The following is a 12,408-nucleotide window of genomic DNA, read 5'->3' as shown; positions in this document are numbered from 1 at the left end:
TTCTATTGTTGTGACACTATTATTTAAGTAGTATATTATTTTAGGTATCAAAATGGAGGTATGATATTTTTTGTTGTATTTATTGTGGTGGAAGAAGGTGTAAAATAATTTATTATGGAGGACAGAGCACAATTAGTCGGATACTTAATGTATTTGCAAAATCATGAGGCAATTAGTAGACGTTTTAAGGAAATAGTGGTTATATAACATATGCCGTTATTGTGGAGGTCGCATGAGAAGCTATAGAAGAACGATATTACAATATTATACTTTTATCAAAATAAGATGCTATGTTGAACGAATTATGAAAATATTTTAAATGTATAATTTTGTTGTGTAGAAAAGATTTAGGTTTTGAATTTTTTTTGGAATTTTTTAATTCAAAATTTTCTATAAGTGTTTCAAATTTTACTATATATTTTTATTTGAAGATGTTTTGATGTCCAAATTATAGGTACAACGAGGCGTATGCAAGTATTTGTGCAAACGAATTGCGAAAACATTTTGAATTTTAAAATTTGCTCTGCAATAAAGTGTTTGATTCCAACGCATTTTGGTGTTCATATTAGTTTAGGTAGGGTATTTAATACCTCCCCGTAGCCCACAACATGTTGCTTTTTCTACCAAAAGAACAAATCAATTTCCTTCATACAGGCCATGAAACCCATCAAAATTTTGAAGCACTGACCAACTCTAAATATTCCCTTTTCACTCACTGGTCATCACTAGTAGTGTTCATCTTTCCATTTTCCGTTGCAAGTCTTTCAAGAAAGATCATGCGTGGTAATGGGAGGGTCAATTCATGCGTTTGAAGGGGTAACAACTGGAGAGATCCTTTCTGGGTGTTAAGAGCATCTCCAAGAGTGCCTAGAAAATAGAGTAAAAAAAAAAGGTTTAGAGCCTTGGCCAAAAATGCACAGTGCCACAGTAATGCACACGAACAAATTTCGTATTTACATCAGGAAAGTAGTATTTACAGTAGCCAATCAAAACAATAGACACCCACACATTCTTGGGGCAAACAAATATACATATATAACTGGCCTACAGTTCGCAATATATAGAATCTTACACAAGCTACAGAAAACACCAGAGTATATATCCTCTTAATCTCACTCCCATGTATCATGGAGTAGGGTGCAGTGGGGGCTCTAGATCCAAGCGATGTGCAGCAACTAGCCAGTGCACGCTTCAGAACATAAGCTAAAGTGAATTACTTTACATCATGACTCAATTCTCAGGCTCACATTCGATCTTTACAGGAAATAATATGAGTGGCATTAGCAATGGGGACGGAGGCTTAGTTTGGGAGGCCACAGTGAAAATCATCTGTATATCAATTGAGTGGAATGGCAAAGGGGAGAAGAATCACCTATAAAATCATCAAAAGAGAAGAATCAGCTGCGGATGATGCATAGAAATGTAGAATAACTACACAATATATAATACATTGCTCAGCATGACTTTCTCCTGTCAAGTTTGAATGGAATGTTCAGCCATTTCTTCCTTGTAAACCGCTCTTTTGGTTTCTTTTCGCTTGAATTATCACCATCACTTCCATATCCCTCCAAACAGTGATCCTTCACTTTCTTTTCCTTCTGATGATGCTTATCTGCATCGCTTTTAGGCATTTTCGAAGGCGACTTCGCTTTATTCCTGCTGGAACTCCGTTTTAGAGATGGATTGTTGGTGTAGGAAGCATGGATCTCGTTCCTCTCCTTCAGAAGCTGGTCAATCTAGAATAGCCCACGAAGAGTTAGAATGTTGTTGAAAGTCATCAGTGATTACTACTGTACTACAACAATACCTTTAGTCCCAAGGAAGTGAAAAAATAACTTTACTAGAAAAAAAATTTACCGCTTGCATTTCTTCTGTGTATTTGCTGGTCATTTCGGTGAACTTTGCCAAAACCTGAAAATCTCGGTGTTAGAGAATGTTTTCTTAGAAACGACATATGCAAGGAAAGAATCTGATAAGGTTAAAACAATAGAAGACAACTTGAGCACTTACCTCCCTATACTCTGACTCAAATTTGGACAGCTCAGCACGTTTTGTAAGTATTTTTGCCTCTACATTTCGTAGCATCTCCTTTTCGGCAGGGAAAGATTCGCCGGACACTACCTCTATAGTATAATTTGCACTCTTGAAGAAATTGTCACCTGAGAGATGGGGTTTAAGAAGTTTCACACTGCCTCAATAAATTAGAACTGCAGCAATTATCAAAGTGATATACCATAGACAGCAAAAAAATGTGTTCCAGGTTTCAGTTCATGTATGTCACACGGTTGAAAGCTATCCAATCTTTTAAAGAATGCACCATCAGAATCCTTTGCAGCAGGCGCCTGAAAATAATTGGATCTTTTAAAGAGGAAGATCCACAAAAGGATAACTTAGACAACAAAACCCAACCAATCTTGTAAACTCACCAAGTTATTCTGTTCAAAACGGTACACAGGAAAGCCAAGGAAATACATTCCTGCAGCAGTAACTTTCCCAGTTTTCACACTGTCTTCCTGCAACAGGCTGCACATTAGATGAAACATACTCAAGCCATAATGCATAATCTTAATTATTTATTGCTCACATCTTGGACAATGCGAAGGTCAACATTGTGGAAACATATTTTACTCATTACACATCAGTACAGTAACTCCACCAGAATCCTCGTACTTATTGGTAACATTGTAATGATCGTGCTATGCAGTGCCATGTCTAGAGTCACTTAGAGGTAACCTTACTAACATGAATAAGCTGCAAACTCATTTTCCTCACAGTAACATTTAAATAGTGGTGTTCTATTAATCAATGTGTATGCAGTATGATATTATTCCTACAGATGATTTAACTATTATACAAAAATGAGATTCCAACATACTTCTTTTCTTATTTAGTCAGGAACAGGTTAGGAACAAAAGAAAAGAAGATTCTGGTACACATACCTGCAATGCAAGACTCAGCCCACCATTTTCTTCGAGCTCAAAATAAAGCAACTGAAATCAATGGAAGAAAATATATGAAATATAGGGATAAGGAGAAAAAAGAGATAAGTTTGGAGCAGTCAAAATAGAGGGGAAAATCCTTTGTGTGTTCAGTGCATCCAGTCCAAATGGTTATTCTGGAATGAGTACACTCAGACCTTTACTTCTTGGTTACATACAAGGAGTATTCAGAATCGCCTAGTTACATATAATTTGATGTCCAAGACAATATCAATTTTGGAAAAGTGGTGGTAACTAGTAGGTCATCAGTAAGTTTATGAGCAGTCATATCATATTTGAATAAAAGAACTACGCATAACGAAAGTATGTATGTAAACAATTAAAGTAGAAACATAAAATTACGATATAGGAGAGTAACATGGGAACTTTCTCAAGTTTACTCATGGTATCATTAGCTTTGCTCAGACTTTGGATGCCTAGTAAATCCAAAGTCACAAACCAGTATGGGTTGCTGAAAACTATCAGAAAGACTGCTAAGGATCATAACATTAGCTTAAAACTAGCCAAATAGCCCATAAAATCATGCGGATGGATTTGAACATACGATTGCATTAGGTATTAAATACTCTAGTGCCAGTGCTTTTGATTGGCAACCAGCTTGTGCTAGTTAACAACTACAGTAGCTCTTAGATCAGGTTCAGATTTTCTCTCAATTAATGAATTAATAAAATAATTTCTCAATGTTTCATTCTCCGCCCCCTCTAATTTTAGTGTTATTGAGATCCACTAAGTCGCATAATCTCTACTCACTCCCTCTCTCTATAGGTTCCCGACATAATCCAATGCAAGCCCAGAGAAAATAGAACATCTAACCCAAACTCTGTATGCCAGCACACCATTAGGTTCCAACCCATTTCAGCTACTATTGGTACAAAAAATAATATGACTTCTCATTTCACAATAGGGTGTTGACCTGGTTATTCGATGATATATACAACTCCATGTTAGACATAAACATCTGAATATAGTATCTAGCCAGACATATGTGTGGGATTGGATGCTAATATGTATCACAACTTCAAAACATTAAAAATTTAACCAAACAGAGGTCATTTATTCCGCAAGAATAAAGATACAGAACTAGTATTAGAAAAGGCAAACAAAGAATACAGGAACACCAGGACCACATTAAATGTACTTCCATACTGCAGATAAATGGGGGGAAAAGCATTTGGTTGTAAACCTTGAATTTGCTTTTATCATTTGAGTGAACACGACAAACTAGCCCCATCTTCGCTTGTTTTTCGGTTATGTCCACAGAATAGAAATGGGCCGTTTGCTTTTCCACCTGGCCACATGCGATAATTAAGCATTTGATATAAAAATAAAAAAAAGGAAAAAAGAACATTGTAGACAGCTGGCTGCAAACCTTTCTTTGCACTGAGTTTCGTAGCTGGAGCTGAGAAACCATAACAGAGCCATTCAATGCCTCCTCCAAAACTGTTGCTGAAACAGTTGTTTTAATTGGCACACCAAGCTTACTGCATATATTGTAAAAACACAATCAAACACTAGCAGAATACGAACTAACAATTGAAGAAATATTGTATCATTTAGAAGCTTTACCTAAAAAGAGCTGCAAACACAGTGTTTACAGTATTGAGACTCGATAAGTCCAGCTCCAACTCCTGACTATCGTTTTCAATTGCCTGAGGGAAACACAAAAATTGACCCAAAAACTCAAATAAAAGGAGTAAAGCACTCCATGCTGTGTGAATTACCTCAAATCCTGATGTATCGTACTGCCGCCTCTTATCAGGATCCGATAGGATGTTGTAGGAGAATGTGACTTCTTGGAACCTATCAGATGCGACAGGGTCATCCCCATTCTTGTCCGGATGGTACCTGCCGCAATTTACCGGAAGAAACAGCAAAATGAGCGGTTCAATCCTACATCAGGGTACTGCTGCGCAGACTGCAGAACCAATGTTCAGACGAAAATGGCTCGCAAATCTTTCATAAAAAAAATGGCTCGCAAATCCCAACTGATGAAAAGGGTAACCAAATGTGCCCAAACATTAATGGAAACTCTACTTAAAAGTGCACACGCAACTCAGGCGACATAATTCGCCAAAAATGTAACTGGTTTCGCGCAAAATCCGAACAAAATAATGAAATATTTCCAGCGAACTCCTCACGAGACGGGGGGAACCAACAAAAGCAACACAGGTGCCTAAATCTGAGCGGGAAGTGGCATCCTTACTTGAGCGCCATGCGTCGGAAGGCGCTCTTGATCTCCTGGTCGGTGGCGGTGCGGCCCACCCCGAGCACCTCGTACGGGTCCCTCCTCTGCGCCGCCCCATCCGCGGCCGCCGCCGCGGAGGCGGCCGAGTCGCCCTTCTCCGACTTGAACGAGCCGAACCTGGACCCCGCCATGGCCGCCCCTCCTCCCAACCTCACAGCAGCAGCTCCAACGAGACCTCAAAACCCCCGTACAGCAGCCGCGCGCCCTCGGATCTCGCCGCGGCGGGGCGTCCAGAATCGCAGACTCCCGCCCGCGGCCCCTCCCGAGCACCCGCGGCGGCTGCTGCAGCGTAGCTTACAGTTGCGCCAATAAGCCTCCTCCCCTCGCCGGAGCCCCGGCGGCGGAGCGCTCAACTAGTCGTTGAGGCCGACGGACTCGGGACGGGAGGAGGCCACGCGAGGTGAGGTGGCCGCCGAGTTGAAGACGGAGGCCGGGTGAGCTGAGGTGAGGTGGGCCGGCGGGGGAGGTGGCATATTAGGTGTACCTCGTGGCGGGGCCCGCGGCGCAGTGGGTGTTGATGGCGGACTCCGCCGCGCTGGGCCTCGTACTAGTGGGCTCCGCCGTCAGCGACGGTCCGGATCCGCTCTGCGCGGGAGCGGTGGTTAAACTGAGCGGTAGGTTTGGTGGCGGTGGGCCCCGCGTAGGCGCGCACGTGAATGGCAGTTGGGCCTCTGTCTTGTGGGGCTCGGATGTCAGCGAGATTGAACTACCACGCCATTGTATGGTCTCTGGTCTGCTGCGGGTCCGGGATAGCTGGTGGGTGGTGACAGGTGGGCCCGGAGCCCTTGGATTTAGCTGGTGGGCCCCACTGGCAGTGGCTGTCCCTACACCTGCGGTTGCACACTACTGGAGCACCATATGATCTTTTTGTTTATTACGTGTAGTGTAATTTTGTAAGCAATCAGGAGCTTCCAGCTCTTTTGTTTATCGTATCATATCACTTGCCGTTGTCTGCACTTGCACGGCTGCGCTGCACCTGACCTGCATTTGGGGATTCTTGGGAAACAGACAGGACCAAACAAAAAGAAAAGACTCTTACAAAAGAAAATGAGAAGAAAAGACAACACAAAGCACCTTGTCTCCATTAGTTTTATTTTCTCAGACATTCTGAAGCAGCAGAACTGCAACTACCATTAAAGAATAATTTCAGAAGTGATCTGGCAGCACTTTCTTCAGTTGATGCTATGTTCAACACTGGAAGCAAAGATGATAGCAGTGGATCGTGATTCATGAGTGGCTAAAGATCCACTCCAAAATACAAAAGTGGCGGTTACTTCTTGGAGAGAGGTCAAAAAGCGTTGAGACTTTCACACCAGATGTTCCCAGCAACACAAGGCTCCAGGATTTAACCTGTGAAAGTGCATTACATTACAGACAACAAAACTTCTAGCTGCAACCTGCAGCCGGTGATGCCGGTAGTTAAACTTCATGTGAGCATGAAGCAAGCCGGCCAGCCAATCAGATCACATGACAGCATGGTATGGGGCATTGCTCTGCTTCAATTCAAAGTATGAAGTACGAAATGTCCATCAATGATCCACAGCTTGTCCATCCAAAGCTCCCAAGTTTCCACAATTGAACCCAAGTGTAGTCATCCGCTTCAACTCTTCAAGCCACCATCAAAACACAGCAGAACCTTTTGGACAGTGTCAGCGAATGCCTGCTCTGAAAATCACAAGCCACCCCATCAGGCATGAGAGACCGCGTGCATTAGAAAGTTGGGAGGGACCATGTGCATACAATAGGTTGGGTCTACACTGTTCGCCATTTTCTTCACAGTGTAACCAGCATGATATCTTTCGGTTGGAACTTCTCTAGTCGGTTGTATGTTTTGATAAGTAGATAATCTCCAATTCTCCATTCTTCTGCTTCTCGTTGGAATTTCTTAGTTGGAAGCAATGAGTTTGCATGTAGGGATATAGCCCAATACCATAGAGCTGGAAGCTCCAATGGCATAACCTGAAACATCAGGATGAAACTATCCATTCTGCTTTTCATTGAACCTCAGCTTCGCAAAATCCTTGTGCTGCTAGCACTGTTGGAAGGTTTTGCAACCTATTATCAAAGCAACAACAGCCATTAATGATGCCTACAGAGGAAAAGAACATGCCAGGAAATGGTTCAATAGAATATCATGCAACAGTTAGGTATAAACTTTCATATTGTCATAGCATGGGACACATGATTTTCCTTCTACACTGCCCCCAATAAAGAAAAATGGACCATAAGGTCCAAGCACCAACAACTAGACAGAAGTTCCCACAAAGGAAAAAGGAAAGAAAAGAAAAATAGACAGAGAGGATTGAGGCTGCAGATAAAATCAACACAGTCAAAAGCGCAGCTACTTCTCAACTCCTTTTAAGTTGCAAAACTGGAAGCGCAATTTTTTAAGCAAGAACTATTTTTATCATTTCCTTTGCAGAACAATAAAAAAGTATGAAGCAAACACTTTGATACAAAATTCATGCCTATATTAGCCACTTCTATAAGTGCAGGCATGCAGCAGAACTGCTACATTTACGACATGTCAATGTAGAACAGTCAGCATTTGTTCAGTTTTGTAAAGAAAATAAGTAAATAATAACTCATTAAGCAGAGTAACTTATATCAAAATGGGTGATCAGACAAGAGTTAACAGTAACAGAGAATATCCACTTGAGATATGAAATTTCACGAAGTGTTTCATAAAGGGAGTAATTTTGTTAGTTAGTCACAAACCTCAAACTACTGCTGAAGCTTTTCACCAACACGATAGTAACTTGCTAGTGGACAGGCAGCATTGGGAACCTTGCTTTTCTCACCTCCCATCTTTTTGGCACATGTTTGGCAAAGCTTCCCATGAGTTACAATAAGACAATTCAGATCAAATTTCAGATCATCTGGGATCTTACTATTTAGATGAATGTATGCCTTCTCCCTGCTAGCTGTTACTGGAACCCAACCCATAGCCTTTGTAATGCGAAGTACCTGTTTGCAGAAATATATTTTCTGTTACATGATACACACTGAACTGATCTAGACTATATATGACAATGATAACTGACAACTGAATATTTCACATACATGAGTATCTACTGGAAAATCATCTTTCTGAAGATAGAACATCAGCACGCATGCCACCTGCCCATACGATAGATATATTAGTGTCGGTACCCCAGGACTGAGGTACCCCCTCTTGCTGTATCTAGGCGAGAAGAGTTTTGTAGTTATCCTTAACTACGTCCAGCAGCCGGACCCCTGCGGTCCGGAAGCCCTGTTCACCCGACAACGGTCCCGGACCCGTCCCCTGGTTGGGAAAGGTCCGGGAGCACCACGTGTTCCCGAAGAGGCTGGCGCTCAGCCCGAACAGCCGGAGGCTCCGGACCTCCCATGGAAGTCCGGATCCCCGCGGAATCCCGGACCCCCCATGGGGTCTCGGACCCCCTATATAGTAACCGGACTCCTCGCCAAGGGAAGGAATCGACGCCCCGCCTCGGGGTGGTCCGGAGCCGCCACGTGTCTACAAGCGCAGATACGCATATAAAGCCGCTTGGTCTCCATATTAAGGTTCACCTACCACTGTATTCATTGCGGTAGGAGGACGTCCGCATTAAAGTAGCAGAAGCCGAGGCGATTCTTTGACCAGGGGGCACTATTGATCGCGTATTACCAAGATGCATAGTGGAGCTGCTGGCGCCGCCCACGCCGCGCCTGTCAGTCTGCCATAACAGATGGATACGACGGCTCGGCTTCACCCATTATGACGCCTACATAATAGCCTCAACAGGTCACGCCGCAAGCTACGTTCCCCCAACGGGCGCCTTGCTGACGGGACAAGAGAAGACCTCCCTTCGTCAGAGGGTCAGCAGGGCATGGAAGCATATCGGAGGAAAGATTCGTAACCACTGTAGCCATTTAAGTACTCTGCGCAGTATGCTGCGCAGTTACGTTGGGCCCACTTGTCGGGGCCCCAACGTCCTATGTATCCGCACCCCTTGGTCTATAAAAGGGGCGCCCACTAGAAGAAAAACTCAGGCTGGGTGAAAGCCAAGACCCGGCAGAGGATAGATTCATACACAACCAAGATCAATACATCTCCCAGTGGATGTAGGGTATTACGCTCCGGCGGCCCGAACCACTCTAGATCGTGTGTTCTTGTGTGCTTGTCTCAGAGCTAGATTAGCCCAATCGCCTAGTACCTTCCCGAGTACTCCCTCTCTGGGAATAGGCGGGTGCGTTCCGCCACCCGGCTGTGGGTACCCTAGAAATCCCGCGACAATTAGAAAATGCATCAATATGTGCTTGCCTACTCCAGCAGCCTACCATGACAGGAAGGAAATCATCCAACTAAAAAGAATGCATTAACCAGCTCATGGCACATCACAAGAAGATTGTCTATCACAGAAATATATAAGTAAAACATTGCTTTCATTATTTTCAACAAGTATGTTTGAGTTTCATTCATCATGGGGCTATAAACTCTTAAACGCTGACACTGACAACACGGGAAACTAACTAGCGTTAATTAAGAACAAAAAGTTTAAAGTAGCACTGTACTCTGAACCTTGAATACACATCATCAGCCGCAAACTCAGCCACTTGTTTTTGTTAGACATTCATTGCAAGACAAAATTGGTTGTTGGTGGCAACCACCAGCCACATCAGTAGTTGTCCAAGTGTTTAACCAATCTAACATAAATTGCTTCTATAAGGTGCAAGACTACTTTCCCTTTTCTCAAATAAGATACTATTTTTAAACAGCAAATATTTCAATCACAAGAAGCTGGAATCTACTGTCCTGAGTTTTTACTCTTTTAGCACCATATCATCAAAATTATTGCTTTTATGTGCATTTGTAGCCTTCAAGTTTCGCTGAAAACATGTAGTTCAAGCTAAATAGGCTGAAAGAATATGAAAAAGAAAGGACAAATGGAACATCCTGCATTGCCCTTCCATGAGCTCCATCATCATCTCATGTCTCTCATCACTCACCAGCTAACCACTATATTTAAAACATCAGTAACATGTCATCAGGTCACATTTTACATCAAATCTAATGATGCAAAACATTATATGTAGAAAATCGTTTCATTGTTGTGAACTGTTTGAGTTCCTGTGCAGAGCACAAAGTCCAAACACAAACACAAATAACTCCACCAGCTTAGGACAAGGTATACAGTATCAGCAAAAAGCTTCCGGTCACCTGTTTCTGCTCGCCATTCATTGCAAGATGAAATTGATTATCAGTGGCTACCACCAACTACATCAATATTTGAGTTCAAACAATACATGTATTGGATATCGCTTCCATAAAGGCACAGAGCTCCTTTAAAGATTGGAGACTTGCTATTTGCTAATCCTTTTGCACATTTGCAGAAAAATACATTAAGATTTTTTGCATGATTAGGAGCATCTGATACTATATTAACCATAGAGAGTAGAGATACAAAATTGCATGAAAAATAATAATGAAAATTCTTAAAGGTTTTCATAACACTGGATACTGTGCAGTGCCCTTTATCACCTCAGTGCCTCACTACGCGGAAAAACTAAGTCTCACTAGGGGCAGATGAGCACAGGACCAATTGAAATTGCTTAGGGGGGTAAACTGAGTCCAAGATTTTCTGAGGAGTCAAATGGACAAAATGGATTGTTCTGGTAGTAAAATAGACCTTTCCCATAAAAAATAATGGGTATTTGCTTTTATATTATATACATATTTTAGGAAATTTATGGCATCGGACCTACTCCTTTTATCTGCATTCGCGATCTTCACAACAGAAAAGCACATAATTGAAGTTAAATGCCCAGAGAAAAGCCCTGCATCGCCCTTCAGTTTGCCATCTCGTGCCTCTCATTACTCGTTGGCTAACAACTCGCGCTCAAAGTTGGAGGTTCAGCAACTCTCACCAGTCCCCCTTTACAACAAATCGAAAGCAATGTCTTGCTTCACCCATGACACGCACCATCCCTTTGAACAGCAAAATCAGTTTACTGAAAACTGAAAAGAGCAAGAAATATGTCAGACTCACGGTCTTTGGCCCAATCCCTTTGAACTGCGATAGCTCCCTCTTCACCTCATCCACCGACAGTTCCCGCAGGTACTCGAGGCAAATCTTGCCCCTCCGCTCCCTCACGCCCCTCAGCATCGCCCGTATCCTCGCCGCCTTCGTTGCCGCCAGCCCGCCGCACCGGATGGCGTCCTCCAGCCTCGTCCCCTCCTCGTCCACCACCTCCAGAACAAATCGGGAAGGATGAAAGAGATATTCAGTCTCCGGAGGATGTAGAACCTTCACGAAGGTGGGCTAGTGATGGGCAGCTGTCAACTGGCAGGTGGCAGCTAGTAAGCAGTAACACGCACCTGGTCCCAAGAGGGGAATGCGGCCTTGAGGGAGGCGAAGGCGCGGCGGGAGATGGCCTCGGTGGTGTTCTGGGAGAGGAGGGTGGTGACGAGCCCGTCGAGGACGGTGGGGGGCAGAGGCGGCGGAGAGTCACCGCTGCCACCAAGGCGGAGGCGGCGGAAGGGCGCGAACTCCTCGGGGAAGCCGTGGAACCCGAGCAGCGCGTCGCGGACGGCGAGGCATTGCGCCGGGGAGGGGGAGGCGTGGGTAGGGTAGGGTTCCGGCGAGGCTTCGCGCGCCGCCGGCGAGGCCGGAGCCTTCCGCTTGGGCTTCCGGGGGCCGGGGCATCGTGGGAAAACGAAAAGAGCGGTTGCTGCGGCGGTCGCCGGCGCCGCCGAGTCGGGTGGAGTAGTGGCCTAGTGGGTGTGGGAGTGGGCTGGGCCGGGTTTTCGTTTGAGCCTGTGGGTGAAGTGAGCCCTGGACCTTGCGATGTGTTATGGGCCGTTCAGGCCTTCTTGGGGGAACGTTTTGGGCCGAAGGAGAAAAGGCTGTCGACTTTCAGGCCTAATGCACCATTTGCCCCACCGGCCTTCCCCACAACCTCTCTCTCTCTCAAAAAAAAAAAATCAACCTCGGAGCTGACCACATTGCACGTGATGATGATGATGATGCCTTTTTGCACTGCTCGATAAAATCCTCCCTTTTCTCATCTAGAAAACGAAAAGGGAAATGGATGTGAAAGTTGCATTTGCCATCCTTGTTATCTCCTGAATTTTCTCTGCACATATAATAATATTACTTCCATGGGACAAGTATTTGGGCTCTGGGTTCTTCATTCGACGAG

The 12,408-nt window shown here is 44.0% G+C and overlaps 2 protein-coding genes across 2 annotated transcripts; both read right to left on the bottom strand.

Annotated features, from left to right (window-relative positions):
* Positions 1 to 928: 928 nt before the first annotated feature.
* On the bottom strand, positions 929 to 5,685 carry LOC120669907 (chaperone protein dnaJ 16-like). Its single transcript, XM_039949807.1, has 12 exons — positions 5,203 to 5,685; positions 4,721 to 4,844; positions 4,566 to 4,648; positions 4,369 to 4,480; positions 4,183 to 4,287; positions 2,940 to 2,990; positions 2,427 to 2,513; positions 2,234 to 2,342; positions 2,011 to 2,159; positions 1,858 to 1,911; positions 1,450 to 1,736; positions 929 to 1,372 (listed from the first exon to the last, which is right to left on the bottom strand). The coding sequence occupies exons 1-11, from the start codon at positions 5,373 to 5,375 to the stop codon at positions 1,455 to 1,457; spliced, it is 1,329 nt and encodes a 442-aa protein (XP_039805741.1). The 5' UTR covers positions 5,376 to 5,685; the 3' UTR covers positions 929 to 1,372; positions 1,450 to 1,454.
* A 700-nt stretch (positions 5,686 to 6,385) lies between these two features.
* Positions 6,386 to 12,369, bottom strand: LOC120669117 (putative DNA glycosylase At3g47830). The gene is made up of 6 exons (XM_039948926.1): positions 12,364 to 12,369; positions 11,585 to 11,893; positions 11,256 to 11,456; positions 8,308 to 8,364; positions 7,963 to 8,211; positions 6,386 to 7,333 (listed from the first exon to the last, which is right to left on the bottom strand). The coding sequence occupies exons 1-5, from the start codon at positions 12,367 to 12,369 to the stop codon at positions 7,969 to 7,971; spliced, it is 816 nt and encodes a 271-aa protein (XP_039804860.1). The 3' UTR covers positions 6,386 to 7,333; positions 7,963 to 7,968.
* Positions 12,370 to 12,408: the final 39 nt, after the last annotated feature.

The sequence above is a fragment of the Panicum virgatum genome, chromosome 4N (genome assembly GCF_016808335.1).
Source record: "Panicum virgatum strain AP13 chromosome 4N, P.virgatum_v5, whole genome shotgun sequence".
NCBI classification, from domain to species: domain Eukaryota; kingdom Viridiplantae; phylum Streptophyta; class Magnoliopsida; order Poales; family Poaceae; genus Panicum; species Panicum virgatum.
This window is presented reverse-complemented; position numbering and strand designations above follow the sequence as displayed.